Genomic DNA, 25,270 nt, shown 5'->3' on the forward strand with positions numbered 1-25,270 from the left:
TGACCCTCCCAGGAATGAATGAATGAATGAATGAATGAATTAATTAATTAATTAATTAATTTATGCATTCTAGGAAAAATATTAGATATGTGTACAAATTGTGTCTATGAAGACATTACTAATATTTTTTTGAAAAATTAGGAAAAACCTAAATGTCCAGAAATAAAAGTTAAAATACAATCAATGATACATCCATATAAGAACATATTGAGATTTTAATCAAAACATTTCCAGGTGCCTGGGTGGCTCAGTTGGTTAAGCCTCTGTCTTCAGCACAGGTCATGATCCCTGCATCAGGCTCCCTGCTCAGTAGGAAGTTGGCTCCTCCTTCTTCCTCTGCCCCAACCCCAACTCATGCTCTCTCCCTCCACTCTCTCTCTCTCTCTCTCTTATAAATATTTATTTATTTATAAATAAATAAAATCCTTAAAAAAGAAAACATTTCTGCTTTCTCCCACTCTCCCCCGTTTCACGTACACTATGCCATTCTGGTTTCCACCCATTTGTACCCCTCAACCGCTGCTCAAGCCAAGTCACCAGAGACCACCAGGTTGCCAAATCCAAGGGGGACCCTTTTGGAGTAATGCTTACTAGATCTTCAGACAGCAGACAACTGCCCCATCCTCAGCCTTGCTGTTGTCCCAGAAGCTCCACATTTTCTTCCTGCCTCTCTAAGCTGTTCTTTACCAGCTGCTTTGCTGGTTCTGCCTCCACCACAACCCAACCTCACGCTGGTGGTGGCAATCCTCAGGGCTGGCTTCTGTTGTCCCCACACACACTGTCTAAGCTCATCACATTTATTACCACAGCTTTGTAGGGAAAATTCTGTGCTTCTGTGGAAAACTATGCATTGTCTGTGGCACTAGCTTCCTTGTTATCTGATTCTGATTCTAAAGGAGCTATTTTACAGCTCTGCAAATTGTAGATAACTGACCACAATGCAGCATCATTTTTGTCTATACACATGCAAATGGTTCTGTCTGAGGGAGGGACAATCTCCCTCCCATCCCCACAAGGGGGGAAAAAAAGCCAATTTTGCCTCCATTTGCATATTCATGTCAATATTCCCAATCCATAAACATCCCAGTTTTAGATTTGCCTCTGTACTGATCTTGACACCTTACCAATTTCCTTGTAAATGAATTTAATAAAATCAGGTTCATATTTATATCTCTATGAGAATTATGATCTCATCTTTTCTTGAAAATTATTTGTTGCATTTTAAGAGAGCCAAAGAACCCGAAAGTATATTTCCATTCCTGACTACCCCCCACCTTACTGATTTGTATATATGTAGAACTGGTTTCACTATTTGCAATAGTTAGTTTTATAAAGTTGCACTGAATTAGCAAATACTGAACCATTGCTCCTAAGGGAAATATGGGGTTGGGTTCCTAGGAGCCTCTTTTTTTTTTTTTTAAGATTTTATTTATTGATTTGAGTGGGGGAGAAAGGAGAGAGACAGAACATAAGCAGGGGGAGTGGCAGGCGGAGGGAGAAGAAGCAGACTCCCCGCCAAGTAGGGAGCCCAATGTGGCTGACCCCAGGACTCTGGGACCATGACCTGAGCTAATGGCAGAGGCTCAATGTACTGAGCCACCTAGGTGCCCCTCCTGGGGAGCCTCTTATACATTTTTGTCAACCAGTGAAAACATAACCCTGTTTTATACACACACACACACACACACACACACACACACGTGTGTATCTCCTTGTATTTATGTTATACATAAATGCATATATATGCACATGCATATACTACATAAATTATAACATATGAATATTATATATCGTTCTATATAATTAAACTATATATGAACCATATATAAATATATATAAGTGTAGTTAATTCATTAACATTGAACTCATAGCCAACAGTACTCTAAAGCATGCCTGAATAAGTTCATCTAACACATGTCCTTTCTCCAGAAGGCACATCACAGCTTTCTTGCTCTTAGTAACACTAGGTAACACTTTAGTACATGCTTAGGGACCCATTTTTCTCTTAAAGGTTTTGTTTATTAATTTATTTGAGAGAGAGCACAATTGATAGAGCAAGCATGAGTTGGGGGGTGTGCAAAAGCAGAGGCAGATATCCCCCAAGCAGGGAGTCTAGACATGGGGCTGGACACCAACACAAGGGCTCAATTCCAGGACCCTAGGATCATGACCTGAGCTAAAGGCAGATAAGCCACCCAGACGCCCAGCTTAGAGATCATTCTTAAACAGCAAAATCACTAACAAAAGACAAAAATGGGAAAAATGACACTACGCAGAATGCAAAAAGGTTATGCTTACCGGAGGAGGCCTGAACAGAAGAGGAGCATCACCTATTCTGTCCTTAGTCAAGAATGTAAATTTTTCGATAACTGCACGTCTGCGAATGGCCTTGGAACTCCTGAGTGTTAATTTTAGTGTCACAGCTACATATTAGCGAGTATATGAATGCACAAATACAGAGTCCCCAAATAATGAAGTTGGAGTGTACTTCTGTATTCATATATTAAATACAATGTACACCTCTCCCAACAGTCTTTAAGATCCATAAAAACCAAGATCATGTCTATTTTATTCATCATGCCACACACTTAATACCAAGTTCTATACCTGATGCATGGAGTGATTCAATACATATTTATATTAACTGAAGTAAAAAAAATACTTAAGTACATAGGAAAATATTCACTACACATTGTTAAATAAAGAAATCAGTTACAGGTACATATGGGTTTAAGCTTGTCCAAGGAGGTGTATGTAAAAAGAAAAAGAAAAAGAAAAAAAAAACCACAACAACCCTAATTGGAAGAGATATATGAAAATTTGGGGTAGTTATCTAAGTAATGGGGTTTATACTTTTTTAGTGTTTTTCTGTATCATCCAAAATAAAAATGATGAAGGGATGCCTAAGTGGTCACCAGTTGAGCGTCTGCCTTTAGTTCAGGACATGGTCCTGGGTCAGGGGAACTCCCTGCAGGGAGCCTGCTTCTCCCTCTGCCTGTGTCTCTGCCTTTCTCTGTGTGTCTCTCATGAATAAATAAATAAAATCTTAAAAAAAAAAAACTTTAAAAAAATTAAAATGATGAAAATTATTTCGTTCATCATCACTACAAAATGCCATTAAAAAGGGCTACCTGCCTTAAACTTCCCACCATGTTCAGCAGAGGCTGAAACAACTCTAGGCCTCTGTCTCTCCCTCACTGGTAAGCAAACATCTTGGTCAGCGTCTCTGACCTGCTCACATGAACAGTTTCATAGCTCATCCCACTGGGTCAGTACACTCCAACATCATCTCTCTCATCTGGTGTCTCTGAAAATATGAGGCCAGAATTAAGTGTCATGCTTTTGGGATATTTCCTGTGGCATATTACAAGTGTCCTGCTGCCCATTTATTCTGAATCCTAAAGCTCCTATAATACAGAACACTGTTGCTTTGATAGCCACACCTAATTGAGAATGTACACCCATTCATCCTTCAAACTTCTGCATACACTAACCAGATCCTGGGGTGAAAGCACAAGGCTATCTTCAGGGAGTTTAGAATCTAGCAAAACTCAGGGCAGGGAGATCCCTCTTTACTCTCTGTAAGAGGCCTTTAGATGTCCAAGCTGCATGGCTTTGATCAGATGCTTTGGGGTGGGCACAGTAGTCAAGGACATGTACCAACTGTAAAAGGCAAATAAGGGTCACATTATTGACTTCCTTATTCTCGGGGATATTCCTCTGGGCTCGATTTTATTGTATTTAGTTCATACACTGTCCCATATAAACTAGTCTGAGCCAAGTTTAAATGGATTTGCTGCTTAACCTTCAAATAAAAAAAATAAATAAATAAACATTCAATTAATCAGAACCTGCCTCCTCTGCCCCATCCCTCCACCTCTCCCCTAATCCAATTTTCATAGCACTTAGAAATCTTCCTTAGTGGCCAAAGGGCAGGAGTCCGAAGAGCTTCAGGTCAGGGGATGTTATTTCACAGCTATCTCAATATTTGAGATTTAGGGAAAGTCACTTAACTCCTGAGAGCTTCTGTGTCCACCAGCGTAAAATGGGGCAATCATCCAGGTTAGCCGCAGTCACAGTAAAGATCAATAGAGATGCTATAAAGGTTATAGATAGATAGTACTATAAAGGATTTGCAAACATAGGTGGTGCTGGCTACTCAGACAGAGCTAGAGCTTTCCTCCCAAAATGAGTCTCCCCATCTGCTTGGTTATTAGGTCAGGCCAGGGCATTCATAGTTAGGGCCCTCACTCTGATAGGCTTTCTTTGGCGAAGCTTGCTTTGGGTCAGACTCCCACCTTCCTCCCCTTCTCTCTCTCCTGCCTCCCCAAACCCTCACTGTTTGGGACGCTCTAAGCTTATTCCACAAGTGGTTGGGATAACAGGACACACAGAGGTACACCAAGTTGAAACCTCATGCACCAAAGACCAAAATATACTGATTAATGAGTTATATGCAGAACATGAAACTATTAAAAATAACAACCTGGTAATAGCTTTTTATTGCTGAGTGATGATGGCATGTTGGCTCATTTAAGTTTCTGTGTATTTTTCTGATTTTCCAAAGTTTCCACAGTGCACATGTGTATATTCCCAATATGCCTTTAACACCTATTTACTGAGTGCCTACTATGTGCCAGGTCCACTATGCACACTAGCAACCAGAAGTGGGTGCTATCCTTGGGAGTGCAGTCTAATGGAAGGGGTACGCGATAAACAAAGACACACGAATCATCCGATGATTACAAGTTGGGATAAATTCTGTGAAAGGTGTTATAAATGGCGAGAAAGGAAGGAAACTAATTCAGAGCAGGGCATCAGGCATCAAGCAAGATCTCTCCCGTGAAGTCAGCTTTAAAGGGATCTGGAAAGGAGGATGGTAGGGCAGCTGGGGAAAAGAGTTCTAGGGAGAGGGAGCAGCAGCTCATGCAAAGGCTGAACTGAACGCAGGAAAGAGCTTGTCCATGGGCTTTTGAGGAACGAATAAAGACCAAAGTGGCAGCTGGCACATTTGAGGCAGGATGAAGAGAATGTAGAAGCAAAGGTTGTAGAGACTTGAAATACCACTTCACACTTATGAAATTGGCAAATTAAAAAAAAAATCATGGTACACCATTCTGCCAAGGTTACAGTGAAAGCACTCACATCATTATAAAACAGCATAGTTACTGCACTGAGAGCAATCTGTGAAACATAGCAGAAGCCATAAGGACGTCTCTACCTTTTAATACCTCACTCTCTGAAATTTAGTCTAAGAAAATAATTCAAACAGAAGCATACAGACTGGAAGAGGATGACGCTTTGGAAACACCTGAATATCCAACAATACAGGCATCGTTTGGCAAGTTATGGTAATTAGACTCTAAGGGACACGATGAGCCATTAAAACAATATTGAAAACTCCTTAAGAACCTGTAAAATATTAACTTTATGGGGCTGAGTGACAGAAGAGGGCTATAAATGGCACAGGGGGCATAATTACATGGTAAGAATGGGATCAGTGATTGAAAGGCAACATGCACTAGCAAAAAAAAATATTAATTGGGATATGGAATGTATGTTCTCTTTCCAAAAATTTGCTTTGGTGTCAATACTACTTCATTATTTTAAAGTATGAAGACCAAGAAGACAATAAGGAAGTAGCAGCCATGGGCACAGCTGGGAAACAGGTTGGTTGGAATAGTTGCCTATGCCTCTAGTGGTTCAAGACATCAGCTAGGGAAACCTATACAGTAATGGCGGATGGACAACCACTCCCTGCTGGGTCCTGAAAGATGCCCCAGTTTCTACTCTGAGCTCCTGCCACAGCTCCGCTTAGCATCTCAGAATGACCATGGGTCAAGACAATGGTGGGTGTGATGTAGAAACCATGGCTGACACTGGCTGGCTTTCCTCTCTCATGGTACACACCATCAATCCCTTTCCTTTGGGAGCATAGCAAGTGGCTACCCTTTGCTCCTCGAACCTACTGCAGTGATGGTCTTTGGGCTCACAGGTTAGGAGGGCCTGGATAGGGAGAGAGTCTCTAGGGTGTTCAATTGCCAAAAGCTCCTATTTACTAAGCACTTATCACTTATACTTATATGGTCATTTGGGTAAGAGCAGGAATTAGAGTCAGAGTTCTGACCTTAGCCACTTCCTAATCATTGAGACTTGCAACGCAATACGTAACCTCTCTCTACTTTGGTAGTGACAGTGATGATTATACTTACCTTCCCTGTGCAGCTGCAAGCAGATTCAATGCATTATTAGCTATTAATATCAATGATCCTAGCTTCTATTTAATTAGGTAAGCAGTATTACCCACATTTAACAGGAAAAATGGTTCAGAGAAGTTAAGCAAACTGCCCAAAGTTGCCCAGTGTCCTAACGACAGAACCTGGAATCCAACTCAGATAAGGCACATCCTTAGTTAGACCGTCCCCTGCTCCATCTGAACACAGCATAAAGCTGTGTTTGCATCCCAGGGCTCAGCAAGTGTGTGTACCTTCCAAGAATGTCAATGATACACTATGATAAAAATAACATCTCACATTTATACAGAGTGCTTTACAATTTATAACCACCTCTCGCATTCACATTCGACTCTGAGGGGGAAGCCTACTTTTCAGTTGTATACGTTTCATACAACACAGCAAAATAAAGAGAAAATGTTTACAGCAGTCCACAATCTTTTTAAATACACACACACACACACACACACACACATATATACATATAAATATATGCCATTTATGTGGTGTATGTGTGTGTGCCCGCACGTAAGGACAGATAAAACATGTTTTTAAGGGAAGGTTGTTCTCATTGAAAGAAAGGATCTGATCTCAGCATTAGCCACTCTCCCTTATACTCCCTTTTACTGTTCACTTCAGTGGAAAAGATACACAAAGAAAGGCCTGGAGCTGAAGCTGGAATCAATCAGGGGAAAGTGGAACTGCTCTGGAAGTAAGAAGACTCTGCATCACCTGGATGATCTGGGAAGGAGAGAAGAAGGTAAAAAATCCCTGCCCACTGCAAGGACCTTTAAGTCTGCAGAAGGATTTCAAATTGTTTGCTGGTAGCATAGTAATGCAATCCCTTGCCTGCATCCCACCAAGCATCGAGAGAAGAAACAGCCTTGTGTCCATGCAGCTTTGGGAGAATGGTAGAGAGAGGCCAGTTCCATATTTGGTCCAGGTGGGGCAGCCAGGAGAAGCAGAATGATATTCTGGAACTCAGGGCAGGCAGTGAAAGGGGTGGGGTGCGGGTGGCACAAGTGCTCCCCTGGGAACCTAGGGGGCAGGATCAGACCAGGTGCAGGATCTTAGAGGGGGAATTCTGGTCAATACTTTACAGCTCTGATAAACTCACCACCTGATATGTGGGCTGCGTATCAATATTTCAAAAAACTGGGAGAGTAATTACATATGTAGTTTCGCAAGCTGATTTTTTTAACTTATCATAGCATGAACAATGACCCATGCAATTAGATATTCTATGAAATACATGGTTTGCAATACGAGCATAGAATTCCACTGTGTGCATGCACAAGAATTTATTTAACTATGCTCCTATCGTTGGGGCATTTAAATGATTTCCAAGTTTTGCCCTTATAAATAATGCAGTGACGACCTCCATGTATACATCTCCTTTTGTGCAGCAATGATTATTTCGTTAGAAGAAAACTCGTGAATTGTCCTCTAAATATGCTGTGCCGCTTAACCCACCTGCAGAAATGCCTCTAAGGGACTGCTGCATTGCTCCTTACCAATGCTGATTTTTACCAATTAAAAATATATTTTGGTAATCTTATAGGTTGAAAATGCATTTATTTGATTACCTGTGACATTGGACATTTTAAATTTGTTCTTCACCACGTATATTTTGTATGACAATTACCTGTCAATACTTTCTGGCCTCTTTTTTTTCTAGCAACATAATGACATTTTTATTGATCTGTTACTCAGAGTTCTTTTATGTAAGAATATTATCCCTTTCTTCTCAATTCTGTCATATTTTCCCACACCTTGCTTACCCATTTGCTTTTTGAATTTTGTTAATATAGTATAGTTTTTCTTCTCCTCCTTTTCTTTTTATATAGTAAAATTTGTAAACTCTGACTCAATGGCATATGTGTTTGCTTTCAATGAGCTGAAAGGCCTTCCTAATAAAAGACCGATATTTATTTTCTTCTGGTTCTTGCTTTTTTCTGCTATTAAGTTCTTAATCGATTCAGAATTAATTTAGCATATCATAATATATATGCAATGCACCCTATTTTTTCCAAATTATTAACCAATTACAAATATACTATTTGTTAAGCAATTTTCCATTCATATAAATTTTAACAGCTAGTTTCACTACATACTGGATTTTTTTCTGGGCTTCAATTATTATAGCTATAACACATGTTGATATTTCACGGTGAAATGTCCCCCACACCATTTTTTTAAAGTGTTATATTGCCTTTTCCTCTATATTATTTCAGATCAATTTTGAAATCACTTTGTCAAGTTCCAAAAAGAATCCCATTAGGGTTCTGATTGCAACAGAATTAAACCCATAAATTAATTTGAGGAGAATTGATAATCCCCCAATATTAAATTTGCTAACCCAACTACATGATATAACTCTCCATTTTTTCAGGTCTTGTTTTATCATCCCTCAGTAAAGTTTTGCAGGTGTGTGTTTTCTTTTTTATGAAAAATGTTGTATTTATTGTGGTAAGTATAGGTATTTTGAATTACAAAATTTTATAAACTTTAGTAGCTCACTTTTATCTACTTTATATTTCATTATAATAGTCTTAGGAATATTAGTCATAAATCATATATATATTCAAGTTTTAGGTGGGAGGTTTGAAATTGCCTGTATTTTCTAAAAATTATTAGCTTTCTTAATCAGTAATGCAGAAATAATGTAGTTATCCTGGATAAAAGAAACAGCAATGTTTTATTTACTTACTTACTTACTTATTTACTGCCTTTGTAACAAGGGTTAAGATTGTTTTTTTCTTGCAGAGGTCAAGACTGTAACTAGAAACAGGAAAGTATGAACATATGCACTGAAGTTTCATTTATCTATCTGTCCATCTGACTATCTATGTATCTATATATTTAAATTTTTAAAACTTTAATTCAACTTAGTTAACATGCAGTGTAATACTAGTTTCAGGTATACAAGTGATTCAATACTTCCATACATCACCTGGTACTCATCATGACAGGTTGACTCCTTCATCCCCATCACCATTTCCCCCACCTATTTCTGGTGACCATCAGTATGTTCTGTAGAGTTAAGAGTATGATTCTTAGTTTTCTTCTCTGGCATGTATGATTTCATACATAGTTTCGGCACATTTCTTGATTTCACTCCTAAGTATTTATATTTTAATTGCATTTGAGAACAGGATACATTTCATTGTATTTTTATATGGATATTACTGGCATGTGGCTATTGATTTTTGCTTATTTGCTTTGTGTCTGACCATACTATCAAATCTCTTAGTAATCCTAATAACCGTTTTTTTCCCCCCCTTTTGGTTTATTCTCTTAGGCTTTGAGGCTATAAGAATATGTGTTCCTAGAAATTAAAAAAAAAAAAAGTCCCTTTCCATTCCTAGCTTAGAATTCTGATCAGTAACGAAAGCTGATTTTTTTTCAAATTACTTTTCAGGTTCTCTGGAGATCAGATGGTTTTTACCCTTTAATACTGATATGAAGCATTATACCAATAGTTTTTCCAATATTCAATGTTTTAATCAGTGCCTTTCTGGAATAAACTCAACTTGGTCATGGTGAGTTAGGCTTTCATAATGATGCTGAATTCTGGGGGTCATTTTAGAAAGAGCTCGAGTTTTGTACCTAGGTCGTTAAATGCTCAGTTCCCAGCTAGGCCACCTCGTCAGGTAAATGGCCTTGGATAAGTCACTTACCTTCCAGACAGCCAGTGAAAGAAATTATACCCACCCCAGTAGTTTGCTGCAAGAATTACAAGTAAAATCCTCAAAACAAGCTCAACGCTATGGGCCTTGCACATCACAGAAACTCAAACTAGGTTACTGTGGTTCTCATTACTATAATCATCCATCTTCTTTGCATTGTTGGCTCAAGGTTTTCACAGGTAGAGGAATGACTGACCTCCAGTTTTAAAGTACTTGGGAGCTATTTTTTTTAATCCAGGAAGTTTGATAAACAATAAAAATCCAAACATACTAGCTCTCATTATCATTCATACTACCTCTCTGTGGCTCATTTTTTCTTCCAATGTCAATTTTTAAGGTTAGGAAGAATCAGGGAGTATTTCCCAGGCTATGTTTGTTCCTTTATTGTACTTTACCTTCCAGGCCCTAGTTCTCTAGGGATCATGGGGGAACAGAAAAATCTAAAAGTAATAGGATGTTTAATGGGATTTTTCTTGTTACTTGGGAATTCTACCCAAGGCTACGAAACCAAGAAGGTTAAGGAGTAAGTCCTGTCACATTCTCCAGAGAAAAGCCAAGGCGCTTCCAGATGTCCTTTTCAAGACTGTAAGAGGCGCCCTGCTGGACCCAGGAGGCTGCACAGACTGAGAGGAGAGACTCCTGGAGGTTGTCAACAGGTGTAAGGGAAGAAGGCGTTAGCTTGTCGCATCTTCCCTAAACCAAGTGAGGAGCCCCAGTAGATGTGGTTTGTGCAGAGGGAGGGAGGGGGGAGGGTCTGTAAGAAGGAGAGGGAGAGCTCATGCCCCTGCAGAGGCCTGCTCCCATACAGACACCCCTGGGTTCATGCAGCAACTCTTTTTTTTTTTTTTAAGATTTTATTTATTTATGCATGAGACACACACAGAGAGAGAGAGAGAGAGAGAGGCAGAGACACAGGCAGAGGATGAAACAGGGTCCATGCAAGGAGCCTGACGTGGGACTCGATCCCGGGTCTCCAGGATCACACCCTGGGCTGAAGGCGGCGCTAAACCGCTGAGCCACCGAGGCTGCCCCCATGCCGCAACTCTTGAACCACGTAAGGGGAAAGCAAGCTTTTCTCCCTCTTCATCCCCTCCTCCTTCCTCCATGGTCTGATGCCCTGGGGGAGGAAGGAGGTAAGGAAGCCACAGAAGAAGTGGAGAAGGCAAGGGAGGTGGAAGAATGAGTATCACTTTTCCAAATCATTTTGCCCAAGTGGTTGTCATAATCCAAGTTCTGTGGGTGCCTTCAGTATGCGTGCTCACCTGCACGACTCTGGAATCAATGTCCCTTCAAGCATGATGGGGCGTGCATGGAAGCCCCTCTTTCCCTAGTTTGTCACCATGTTGGAGATTTCTCCATTGGGCTCCAGATTTTGCTTTGACTCTGGATGGGATGGTGATTTGACTGCTATTGGCTGATCCTGCTGTGCTTCCCTGAGACTTCTGGGTAATCTCACCAGGATTATGGTGGGACAGAGATGGGAGTTAGATGCCTGGGCTCACACCACCATCCTGCTCAGAAACAAGTGCCATCTGCTTCTAATGCAGAGCCCTAAGAGTTAGGCCAGGCAATGCTACCCCCCATTGAAGCTAAGGCCTACGGAAATTAAAAAAGAAAAGCAAAAAGGCCTTGCTAGGCAGTTACATGGCTTTGTTCGATTTTCTAGACCCTTGATCCCTCTTTTAATCCCTCCACCCTGCCCTAGAACTGCATGCTGGATGGAAAACACAGAGCCCACCTGAGGATGCTCACTGACAAGAGTCAGGACTCACTTCCATTCCTTGTTTGCAAGTTCTCACGCTTGTAACCCTTGGCGGCCTCTCAGAAAGGAGACGGGTCTGGATAACATGCTTTTCTCTCTTGGGACTAAGACAAAACTGGAAAAAGCGCGTCTCCTATCTCCACCCGGGGCCCCCATATCAGGTACCACTGTAGCCACCTCTGTACCCTGCAAGCATGTGTCAAGGACTCCAGAGCCTTGGCCTGCAAAGCCTTTTGTTTCAAGCCTCCCCTACAGCTTAGAGCTGCTGTACTATCCCATCACTATCTGAGAAAGTAAAGAAACTGCACTAGAGAAGTCCTTTACAACAGGGTCCATCACACCAGAACGAAAGGAATTGGTTTAGATTCTGACACCCTCTTCCTAGGCCTGAGACTTTTTTTTTTTTTTTTCCAAATAATGTTCATGAAGGGGCTTCTATGTTTTCAGTTCTCTGCTAGGCTTATAACTTATCTCATTGAGACTTCACAACAAAAGTGTATTGTAATCTCTTGTAAATGGAAGAAAAGAAAGAGAGGCACAGACAGGTGTACTGCCATCCAGACAGCAAGTACCAGCTTGAAATAAAAACGAGAATTTTTTTGGCTCTAAAGCCTCCATTCTTCTCACTAAACTCTAATGACTACTCTCACTTCATTGAGCCCAGCAATTTGAATTTCTCCTCTTTATTCCCTTAGAGAAAAGAGACAGACAGATATCACTTCAAGTAGGAATCCATAAATATGTAAATAAAATATAATGTGCAATCAAACCTCAGGTGAAGGGAAGAGGAAGAAAGCCCTCCAAATCAGCAGTGTGTGTCACATTTTGGGCTGCACAAAGTTACTTTTCACTTGGAAAATCTGAACTCTGCAAGACCACAATGAAGTGGGTACCCAGGCAAAGGGGCCTTTGATTTATAGGGAGCAAGCAATCACAGGGTGGCAGAGCAGAGGTGGGGGGGCCTTAGGATCACTTGGCTTTCCAGATTGTTGCTTTGTGGTTCTACAACAGTTACTGCCTAAAGTCTGGCTCAAGCAGGGCTTCTGAGGATGAAGGGAAGAGATTTCCAGAGCATAAGAGAGAGAGCACGGGACTGCTGAACATCTATATCTGAGATAAGGGGGGATCTGTCTCCTGGGAGTAAAACCAGACCCATAAATAAGGGAGTGTGGCATGGAGGCAGATTTGGGTGACGATAAGGGAGAATTTCTCCTGTCTGATGCTGGGTGATAGTTTTAAGGCATCAACCAAGCAGGTGCTCAGACCACTGAAAGCACTACCTGGAGAAAAGATGAACTGGCCTGGTGGCGTGTTCTCACTTCTCCTTGTCTCACTGCCCTTCCCAATTGCTGGCCCTGGTCCCATTCTCAATGCCGTGGACCTTGGCCCTCCTTGTGAAATCCAGATATTGATGCCAGAAGCCTGTGTTCTTTTGAACCTAAAGGATACTCCGCTCCTACACAGGACCCCATCCGGAGTCTTGTGATAACTGGCTAACATTAGGTAGAGAGCAAGAGTAACCCCCCAGGACCCACAGCAGTTAGATGGTCTGCTATGGGAGAGCATGAGCTTCCTGTCAGAGACAGCACTCAAGGTGAGACTGGGTTGGCAACAGACAGCCCTCCGAGGACCCAACTCCTATCCCTGGATGTCTGTTGATGAGGATGTGCCAGGGCAAACCACCCATCCTTCTAGACAAGAAAACCTTTGAGAGTCTAAACTAGGATCATCAGGTTCTGAAATTGGATTTCCTATGAGATGATGAAGAACAAAAGAATATGCCCCACCCCTTCACATACCAGTCAGTTTAACAATTCCTGTTTTAACTTCCCGTTTTAACAATTCATAACCACAACATCCAGAACAATAGCAGCAACCAATAACAATTTGTTTTATGACAGGCATCTGAAGAGTATTTTGAGCTTTTCAAAGCACTCTGATGTACATGATTACATATGCACCCCACGCCTGTATCTCAGGAAGGGTGGCAAATAATGAAACTGAGCAAAAGAACATGGTGATGAATGAAAAAAACAAATGAATGGGGCATCTCAAGGGAGTAGCATGAAGAAAGAAAATCAGGCTGCTTTCACTGGTACTAAGAAGTCCCTTTGATTCTAAAATGCAGGTGCAATCAGGTGGCTCTCAGGGAAGATGAAGAGGTAGCCCGCTGATCTCTCCTGAGCTCCAGGTTTCCATGTGCCATCATCTGCTATGCATCATCTTTACTCCAAACCCAACATCTTCAAGCCTGAACTTGCTCCCATGCCCCTAACCCATCTATTGGTTTTCCATGTTGAAAAGCAGTTCCACCACTCGTCTCTCAGCCATCCAAACCAGAAGCCTAGAAGCATCGTTTCTGGCCCTCTTCTTCTCTCCTAGATAGTCTGTCTAGGTTTTGAATTAACTGGCTAAGAGTCACGCTCTGAGGCGAGCTCCAGATTATTGGGTTAGAATGCTGCTCTGGAGCCAAACTCTTGACAATCCCCACCTCGCTCCTGATGCACCAAGGACATACCTGGTCAGTGGCCTGTCAGACCTAGATGAACCAGTCTACATCCCACCTGCCCTTGAGCTGGCCCTCTGCTATCTTCCTGAGCTACACTCACTTGCAGCCTGAGCACAGAGTCTGGCACAGGGAAGTGGCTCAGCAGATGTTTGAAGGAAAGGCCTACAGCTGCAGTGAATGAGAGCATGCAGCTGGTCTCCATAGTTGTCAGCTGCTCTACCATCTAAGCCCACCCTCGAAAGGACGCGTGGAGAGTAAACCCCATCAAACCACATGATGGGGAGTCCCTTGGGCCAAGAGACTCTGCGCTAAACACTGAATCGATCTGCAATCTTGGTTTGATGACTCTGAGCCACAGTCTTCCTTCCATCTACCTCTCAGAGCTGCCGTAAGGATCAAGCAACCTAAGGGGCACACCATGAAAGTGGCATGCTGGTGTGGCACAGTTGTACCAGGGGTTCTTCAGTGTGGGTGTGTCTCAGCATCACTCAGAGGGCTCCTTAAAGGACAGGATTCTGGGCTCCACTCCCAGAATTTCTGAAACATTAGGTCAGGGCATGGGGTCTGAGAATTTGCATTTCTAAGGAGTTCCTAGGTAATGCTGATGCTGCTGGTCTGGGAACTATGCTTTGAGAACCAGTGCTCTGAGCATTTTAAAAGCACTGCCTACTGCCTTTCCACAGTGACCCGGTTTCTCTCCACAAAGCATGCTATTTCAATATTCGACTTTATGTTTACGTTTTACCCTTTTTGCTGTTTTGCTGGAATCTTAACTGAGTCTGTAAATTCCTCTGGGCAGAAATTATACCTTCCACACTCCACATTCTCTCATTTTCTGTTTTGCAAAATAATGAGTACATTTCCAGTGCGATTAATAATAGAAAAAGGAAGGGGGGTAGCTAAGAGCACCCACCCCAATAAACAGCATCCACAAATGGATACCAGCCCTGGAATCCTCTTAAAAATTAATTATGAGGCAAAGAACATTCTACCATCATTGGCAATGTGGGAAAGAAGATTATGTTCTTGATGACACATTTTGTAAAATGTGGGTTATTCAAGATTTTAGCTGTAACTTACTTAAACAACAACATTTTTTGAAATATAAAACCACAAACAGCATTTCAACTCATAATTTTTACAGTGATAGTCACACAATTGTGTTTTCAACATGTAAAATCCATTACACAGCCGTGGCAACAGTTTGCAATAGATTGTAAATTTTTATTGAGATGATCATCTTGTGATTGAATTTCAAAATGTATTATATGATCATCAGCAAATAAGTCCATGGGGGCTGCTAAAGTGCTTTAAGTATCATTTATAAAGATCAAAAACCCAGGAAACTCTTAGACTTACCCCACGGAAAGAGAAAAGTCTCACTGGCAAGATCAAATCAATTACTTTTATGGATGAATATTGAATTGCAAAACTGAGATAAGGTATTACCTGGTTTAATAACAAAATCTTATGTCCTTCTGAAATAGTAGGTTTCATAATAAGGTTTCAATAAGGAATTTTACAAAAGGCCCACTTTTGAAAATAATCGAGAAAATGGCATTTCCATTTATCACAGTGGCTCAGTAATATTCAAAGGAATATTCCCAAGCAATGGACACCCTCAGTAACCTTGGGTTACATGCCATCGAGATGCACTACTGAGGTACTCAGGAATGATTACAGTGAATTCTGCTATAGCTCTTGTTTTGACAACACGAATGTGTTCCAACACGACTGACATATTAGAGGACAATTTGAGCATAACACGAATGTCACATCTGCTATGTGTGATTCTGTATGTAAAACATTTTTGAAACAGAAAACTACACCCAGCTCAACGGAACCATGCAGGGATACACAGAACGTATCCACCTCAAACATTAACCTGCTATGTCCATTCACTGGGCGTGCTAAAAGCCACATCCACAACTTTCCACCATATTTAGAAAGTACTCTTCACCACCACTGTTGCCCACACGCTTCGACCTTTCTGACATACACTTCCAAAGCAAATTTGCAATCTCTTCAAGGAAATACCCCATATACGCTGCAGTATTTATGCGTATCCCAAACCATTTACATACATGAAACTGTGCCATGGCTTTTACCTACTTTTGCCACTGTTTAAATGTGTTGCTGATAAAGTATGAGTGCTGTGCCCCAATTCCACTTTTTCCCATAACCCTGATAATTTCTGCTACATACCTTCCCATACCACAGTGAATTTTGAGGACATATATGTCACATTATAGAACTAATTGTTTTGCTTTTTTTGTTCCACGGGGTCACTGTCATGATGGGTCCTTTTCTTCCCATGCAGAAGTCATCAGTGACCCTTTTCCCAGTGGAAGCCAATGGCTCACACTGCCACTTCCCTGCATACCCTCCTCCAACCCCGTGGAAAAGTCTCACCTCTGTATTCCATGCTAATGATGCATACCTCCATGTTTTCATGTGATGTGACCAATGATCAATGGCATTTGAGTCAGATAAACCTGAATGCAAATTCTGACTGTGCCACTTCTCTACATACCCGCAAGTGTATGTCAGAAAGGTCGAAGCGTGTGGGCAACAGTGGTGGTGAAGAGTACTTTCCAACCCCGTGGAAGAGCCTCACCTCTGTATTCCATGCTGATGGCGCATGCCTCTTTGTTTTCATGTGATGTGACCAATGATCAATGGCATTTGAGTCAGAAAAACCTGAATGCAAATTCTGACTGTGCCACTGGTCAATTCTAGTTTGGACAAAAAGTTTTAAAAAATATTGGGTCTCTATTTCTTTACATATATATGAGATAAAAGTAATCAAATGGTTACTTAGGAAAAATGAGATGATATAAATAATGTGATTTGAAAGAAAAAACAAAAGAAAACACTGAGTTAACTTCTTGAGTTATGTTCGGAGCCAGAATATCTTAGGGATATAGTCAGAGATACAATCCTAGCCAATGTTCCTTACTGGAAACACCATAGAAGCCTGGAGTCCCCAGGGATACAAAATGGTTGGATCAAAAGAATCCTCTAAGACACAGTCCCAGACACCAAACTCTTAAAGCGGCATCCAAAAACTTCAGAGAAATTGTTAAAGCCAAAGCCCCCAGAGTACCCTGAGCCAGGAGCTTACAGAGATACAGAATTCAGGGGGCCCTTGAATAGACAGTCCCAGTCCAGACTCTCAGGCTGGAATCAGGAGGCCCCAAGATAGTTGGCACAAGGAACCCTTCAGAGACAGAATGTGGACCAGGAACCCTCAGGGAAACTACAAAAACCAAGGGCTCATCAGGGTCACAGGCCCAGCCAAGGGAGTCAAAATTACAAACACCTTAAGATATGTAACAAGAAGTCAAAGTCACAAACACCTTAAGATATGTAACAAGAAGCAGAAGCATTCTGAGATATAGTGCAAACGAGACCTTTATAAGGCATACAGGGCCAGGAGCCCTCAGGGTCACTTTGAGCACTAGGAAGCCTCACACACACAGAGGCACCAGAAGTCCTTGGGGAGACAGAACCAGTGTCCCACTGACACAGTGTCAGAACCAGGAACCTCTCCATGACATAGCTGGAGTCAAGAGGCTCTATGAATCATGGTCATAGCCAGGTGATCTCCAGAGTTGACACCAGAGCCAGGAGGTCCTCTAAGGCAAGACCAAAACCCTGACTGTTGCTCTTCACAAAAGGAAGCACACTCCCATCAAAGAAGTTTAGAAATGACTGTCACAGAACTCCAACCTCTCAAAATGTAGTCATAAAGAAGTTCTTACCTGCACACTTGGTTCTGGTGGTGAGGGGAGGCCCTGGTGGTCCCGTGCCTCCCTCCCCTGGTCGTGTGAGCAGCACCCGGATCTCATACTCCACATCAGGGTCCAGATGCCACAGCTTATAGTTGGGAGAGTCAACTATGTGGGTCTCAGCCCAGGTGCCTGTAGTGGTGCGATATTCCACCTCCTTCAGGATGATGGGGCCATCCCCGATGATTGAATTGGCATTTGGCTTGATCCACAGGTATGTGGCCCCTACGGCCAGCAGCTCTGGGGGGGCAATGGGTGTGGGAGGCTCTGGAAGACAAGCAATCAGCAAAGGATGTCAGACCCAAGTGGTTTACAGAGAAGAATCCAAGCATGTACACACAAGGACAGAATTCCAGGGAGCCATATACACTAGCTCAGATCCCTTTCATAACTCCATTCATATCCTACTGGAATTTCCTCAAATTATATGTAAATACCTGAATCAGTATTTCTTCTCCCACACCAAATCTCCTCCATTTAAAGACAGTAAAGAAAGAAGGCAATTGTGGATAAATGGTTTTTCTAGAATACAGCAAAGCTGCCTGGATTAATATTCTGCTTTCTATCCTCAAACGAGCACATGTCTTTACTAAAGTGGAGTTTGGTTCAAAGCCCAGGGGAGTCTGAGGTTTACAAACGTTTCTTTCATAGTAACACACAGATTGTTAGTGGAAGCTCTCCCCAAATAGTGCTGTGAGCCTAAGTAGCAAAAGGATGATGGCACAGCAAAAATTCAGCTTCTTCCTGAACTCCAGAGGGATCCCTCCAGGAGGGAGAGTGTCACTGACACAGTGTCCGCTATGAGAATCGAGGGTCAAGGGAAAAGTCATGCGGAGTTATCCCGCATCTGCTTTGGGTTGACCCTCTCCCATTAAATTCTATTTCCTCAGCTAAATAAATCAGAATTTCAACAGCACTTATGGTGAGTCTTTCTGGCAATCCTTAGTCCACTGGCAAAGCTGCAGAAATTAACGTTAACTTTGTATTCCTTATTTACCAAGAAATCTCATATGCATTACTTTGTGTGAATCTTGGGACATTATCACTTCCAGTCTGATGGATAAAACAAAGAACCCAAGCAATGGGGCACCGAACGGAGATCATGAAGCAGGTAAGGCAGGATGGAACCCACATCTTTATCCCTTCCAAGGCCAGATATTCCCTTGGAAAGCTGTTTGCCTCTAAAATGTTCATTTTCTAAAAATCAAAGTGGATATATTTGTCAATTTTGTCTGTAGCAAAAAATAGCAAGTGGAACAATATAGAAAATGAGAATAAAGAGAAAATAAGCCCCCTTCCCTACCACCCAAAGTAACAACCATTTATATTTCTCCATGCTCCAATTTCTGTTCATATATTTAAGCCTTTTTCATCCAGCTACAGCAACATAAAGACCCAGTGTTTTTCTTCCCTCACTTACTACATTCTAAAGACTTCATTTACAACATAGACTTTGTCATCACTGTCTTAAAGATCTACAGAAAGATCTGTCAGGTAATCACATTAACTAGTGAGTTATTCCAAGTTTTGCTGTGGTAAATAATGCTGCAGTGAACATCTTTGTGCAAATGACTCCAGTTTCTCCTATTTATTTTTATTTTTTGGAAGCAACTGCCAACAGAAATGGAATCTGTCAATGGGTATGAACAATTTAGTGATAACCAGAGTAGAATTAGGAAGTGGAGGGAGGAGGAGGCATCTAGGGGTGAAATACAACTTTTGAAGGGCCTCTGGGCTATGCAGGTGGGTAAGGCAGGTACAGGTTTCACTGTGGAACTCAGGTGAGAGCTTCAGGATAGATCAGACTCATTCTGTGTTTGCTTTCTAATTAATTACCTAGCCACAAAGATTCTCCAGAGACAGAATAATTGCTATGAAACAGAGGTGGACAATATTTTCTCAGTGTGACTTGAAACAAATCTTAAGGGACAACTTCAGATTGCCTCTATTAAAGCCTGCCATTTGGTCAGAGAAGGAAATTAAGCAGATTAGTCAAGCTAGATGCTTTTCTTTACAAAGCCATGAAGGTTATTACTCAAGGCCTTGTTATCTCAAAGGTGTTTGCAAATTGATTTTTGGATAATTTGTTTCAGGTAGAGAAGTTAGGTTAGCAGGCAGATAATTTCTGGGCTCATCCTTTGTGCATTTTAAATATATAGACTCTCTGATCCCCATTGTCAACTCTCCAGAGTTCCCATCAGTTTCCAGGGAGGCCCCAAGAGTGGTATTTTGTAGCTCTGTGATGACTCTGCCCAACTCCTTAATATAATTATTCACAGGCTGGCCCTGGACAGAATTAAGAGCAGCAGACTGCAATACTTTGGGGCTTGCCCAAGTGACCACATTAAGCTCTCTCCCATCGACTTTACACCATGGTTTTTGCTCTATTTCAGGCATTAGCATTAAAGTGCTGACCATCAGAAAGAAAATAAAGTACCAGGCTTGCCAAATGTTTGGTCTCTTGCCACGTATTTCTGATGGTAGGTACAATATAGTAACAAACATTCCCTCGAGTAAATAAATGTCTCCATCTCAAATGACTTAGGAGTTCACATGTCCCTGTGCAGTCTAGCCAATGCTGTTTTCTCTCCCTCTGTCCCCTCAAGAGATTATCATGAAATACATCATAGCACTTCAGGTACTTGGCTCTAAGCAGCCACCAGATTATTGTTTCGTTTTCTCTTTTGTTAGTAATCCTCTGATTTATAATTGGCATTCTTTATAAGTCACATGTTCGAGTGGCTCAGAGAGAGAAGTAGGGATGAGACACGCAATTATTATTTTTATTATTATTTTTTTTGGGGGGGTAAACACCTCCCTTTTTTAAATGAACAGAAAGACTGCGTTTGTCAGTTCTTCTCTTTTAACATGAACTACTCAACCAGACAGTGCAAGAAATCTAGGAGGCCATCTAATCCAATAGCTAGAGTCTTCAGAATGCAAACCAAGGCCCAGAAGGGTCCATGGCCTATTAACTAGAAGGAGGTGGGGGCAGAGCATCAGAAGTCAGGGTCCACATAGCATTCCTGCCTCTCCCTTTTGCTTCTTGGGCTTCAGATGTTTATGTAGTTAGCCAGAAAGATGATCCTGAGGAAACGTCCCTAGTAGTTTTTAACTTTTGAGGATGCATAGACCCTTGCAAAGACCTGGTGAGAAATTCCAGCCTCTCTTCCCAGGAAAATGCACATAAGCCTGTTACTGAGAGTTACACCCACCATTTCAGAAATTCAGGAGCCCTTCTAAAGCCTTTACATGAACTCCTGAAGAGGCTATGTTGAAAATAAAGGAAATGTACAGAGATCCTCCTGGCAGACCACATGCCCATAATAGTTTACACTTCTTTGGAACCCCAAAGCCACCCTTTGTTGAAGGGGCTAGCAGTTGGGAGTATAGCCATGTAAGGAAATGGAACTTGATGTGAGGTTCACAGACCGAGTGCTTCCAGGTTCCCAATCATCTGGGTCAAGATAAACATGCTAAGATTCCATGGGACAACACAAAGTAAATGTGTAGGTAGGTCCTCATGGCCATGACCCACCCAACACGTTCACAGATTTAACATTTGGGCTAAAACATTTTATACATAAAAACATGATCCTACCCATGAAATGCTATATCCTAAGTAGAAATCTTTTTATATATATATTTTTTATTGGAGTTCGATTTGCCAACATATAGTACACCCAGTGCTCATCCCATCAAGTGCCCCCCTCAGTGCCTATCACCCGGTCAGGTCATCCCATCCCCCACCCACCTCCCCTTCCACCACCCCTTGTTCTTTCCCAGAGTTAGGAGTCTCTCATGTTCTGTCTCCCTTTCTGATATTTCCCACTCATTTTCTCTCCTTTCCCCTTTATTCCATTTTCACTATTTTTTATATTCCCCAAAAGAATGAGACCATATAATGTTTGTCCTTCTCTGATTGATTTACTTCACTCAGCCTAATACCCTCTAGTTCCATCCACGTTGAAGCAAATGGTGGGTATTCATCGTTTCTAATGACTGAGTAATATTTCATTGTATATATAGATCATATCATATTCTACAAAGGCTGGCTTAGGAGCTTGAGTTGCTATAATAAAATACCAAAGACTAGGTGGTTCAAACAACAGACATTTATTTCTTACAGTCTGGGAGGCTAGGGAGTCCAAGATCAGAATGTCTGCCAATTCAGTTCCTGGTGAGAACTCTCTTCCTGGTTTGCTCCTTATTATGTACTACCATGGTAGAGAAAGAGAGATCTTGGGTCTCATCCTCCTCTCATGAGGGCACTAATCGCATAACGGGAGCTCCACCTACATGAACTCATTTAAACCTAATCACCTCCCAAAGGCTGCCACCTCCTAATACCATCACATCCGGGGTTAGGGCTTCAATATATGAATTTGGAAAGGGAGGGACACACATTCATTCAGTCCATAGCAGAGGCTATGTTTTCAAATTCACCCTTCTCTTCACGAAGGGCTTTGTCTAACTATCGTGGTTTTAAGATGAACAACCTGACAAAACTCTCTGTGAAAGAAATCCCAACTAGTACATACTCTGCTTCTCAGGTGCCAGAGTGCCGAGTACGTGGACTTTAGTGGTAGAGAGAAATGCAGGCTCTCTGGATGCATGGAATGAGAAGGTAAGGCAGTCAATTAAAGCAGCAATGACAATAAAATGGAATGAGGGTCATGACAGGGGTGGCAAAGGCAGTTATGAAGCCTATGAAGGGACCTAATCTGGTCCAGAGGTTAAGGAAGCTCTTGCAGAGAGAGCTTGTAACCCATGGGCCTGCAATTCATGTTAAGTTTATGAGCAAAGAGAGAATGCCTTTGGGGGTCCTATAGTTCTGAGATGCTTGAGAAGGTACTACCCAGGGCCAGACTGGTAAACAATTAAAACTAGGTATTTAGAACATTCATTAGTTCACTCATTCTACAAACACTGAGCACCTGCTATCTATCGCACGCTGTTCTGAGCACTGAGGATTCAGCAGTAAACAAACCAGACACAATCTGGTTATCAGCCGCTCACATACTAGCTTTCACTCAAGGACTGAAAGAGGAGTAAGAAGAAAAGAAGGTAATTCAGAAGCTGAGGAGGAGGAGGAAATTGGAGGATGAGCCAAGCCCAGGTGTGTGCTTATGGATCATTCAAATGATGTGCATCCATACAACAGAATACTGCACAGTAAGGAAAAAGGAATGAACACCGACACATACGACATGGGCCAATCCCAAAATTACATTATGCAAAAGAAGAAAAGAATCCATGATGATTCTGTTTATATGAAAAGTTCAAAAAGGGGCAAAATTAATCTATGATGATGAAAGTTAAAATTACAGTTACCTATGTGAGTAGGTACTCACTGAGATAAGGCACAAAAGAACTTTCTGGAGTACTGAAATGAACCACATATTGATCTGGGTGATAAAATAATAAAAATCAGAACAATGTTATCTCTGGTCAGGTGAATGCTTGGAAAAGGACTTGAGAAAACTCTCTAGGATCATAAAAATTTTGGAATGTTGACTGGGTTGTGTAAGACTCATGAAGCTGTACACTTAAAATATAGGTATTTTGCAATGTGTGCACAATATGTTGAAGAAAAATAAAGAAACAAAAAAATATATGCCTGTCTGCAACCCAGCAGGGAGGAAGAATGACACTAAATTTTACCTGAAGCTGAAACCCAGAATATCTGAAGGTACTGAGCCTTTAATCCCATATCATTTATTTCCAAATAATTCTATCAGCATCATCAGGTGTTTAAATTCAGACTATTTTTCCTGCGAAGAGGTTGTTACACACACCAGTTTTCATCCATGAGCCTTTTCACATATGAAACTACCAATGCCCTCTTTCTACTTGACCCTGTACCTTACCTGTGCAAAGCCAGGAATAAGTGTCTCATATTTGATGGCACTCTCTGCTGACAGTCTGGAACCAAATCCAGAGGGAGAAAGTCTGGCCTTCAGGGAGCTGAGCTGGGAGATGGCATTGGTCCCTTCCAACCAGGCATCAAAGCACTTCAAGGAGAAGCCCCCGTGAGCCATCCATATACATGTCCTGAGCAGCAACTACCCTGGACCTGCCTAGGCTCTCCTTCAACGTGTAGGTGGTGAGGTGACCCCTTAATATAATTCCGCCTCATCCTCAGGCAGCAATCTCCAGACCAATCCTGTCTTTCTTTTTCCTGCTGTGAGCACTTGTAACAGTTTGACTCCCCAGAAATTCCTACAGAGAGCAAAAGTGCTTCAAATAGCTAGAGAGCAAGCTTTGTGCGTATGTATTGTCTGCTCTAGACAGAAATCAAACCTTTTGAGAAAAACTAATATTGCTATAGGACATGAAGTAAGCCTCCACATGTTTTAGGTGGATAGAACCTGGCCTCTGACACTTTCCACCACCCTCCACCCTGTATCTGATCATCTTTCTGATCACATCACTATTTACCTACCCATGAGTCAGTAAATAGTGCCCCCAGGCCACCCTACCCACCAACATATACACAGACCTCACACTCTTTTATCATTCCTACTTCCATACTTTTGCACAGCCATTTCTCCTGATTAGAACATCTTTCCTTTTACTTTTAACCAAATCAGGCCCATTTTTTCTTTTCCATTCTGCTTCAGGACTACTCAGCTGCATGACACAGTGGGTGCTCAAAGCATCACCCTCCTTAGATATTCCACTGAGTGGCATGTAAGACCATTTCATAAAATAATGAATTAAGGATCAAAAAGGAAAACGGGAAACTAGCTTGGAGTCAGGGTCCAAATCTTTCTTTGCCCTGACGTTACCACCAACCAGCTCTGTGACCCTGGACAAACCACTCAATCTTCCAGGCTCCCCACTTTTTCATTTTTAGAATTAAAGTCTATTTTAGAATTTTAATTAGAGAGGGATCTAAAGGCTCTACCAAGGACTATAGAGATGCTATGTGCATATGTTCACTAACTCTATCTTGACTGTGAATTGTCAACAGGAGAAATTCCACTTCTTCCTCCCTTGTGTGGACCCATGAGGTCCCTGAACAGATCCAAGTAGACACAGCACTAATTTACCAGTACATGCCTACCAGAATTAGAACTTTGTGCCCCAGTTGAACATAGGGTCAAGGTTCAATAAATATTGGATGTCTTATGCAAAGAAAATATTTGATAAATTTTCCCAAAATAAGAGGTTGGGGTTGCAAAGAAATGAAAGAGAGCAAGGAGGAGAATGTTACAAAGAAGAGTGAATGGGTATCCATGCTAAGAACTGGAAATGCTTGGGGAAAAGACATGAAATAAGTA

General features: G+C 41.7%; 1 protein-coding gene across 13 annotated transcripts in view; it reads right to left on the reverse strand.

Annotated features, from left to right (window-relative positions):
* PTPRT (protein tyrosine phosphatase receptor type T) overlaps positions 1 to 25,270 on the reverse strand; it is a 1,037,422-nt gene that overhangs the window by 574,372 nt on the left and 437,780 nt on the right. For all 13 annotated transcript variants that reach the window (XM_077873195.1, XM_077873196.1, XM_077873193.1 and 10 more), the window contains exon 7: positions 17,958 to 18,251. In XM_077873195.1, the coding sequence (XP_077729321.1) occupies positions 17,958 to 18,251 (294 nt within the window). The remainder of the gene's footprint in view (positions 1 to 17,957; positions 18,252 to 25,270) is intronic.

This window comes from Canis aureus, chromosome 26 (assembly GCF_053574225.1).
Source record: "Canis aureus isolate CA01 chromosome 26, VMU_Caureus_v.1.0, whole genome shotgun sequence".
In the NCBI taxonomy this organism is placed as follows: domain Eukaryota; kingdom Metazoa; phylum Chordata; class Mammalia; order Carnivora; family Canidae; genus Canis; species Canis aureus.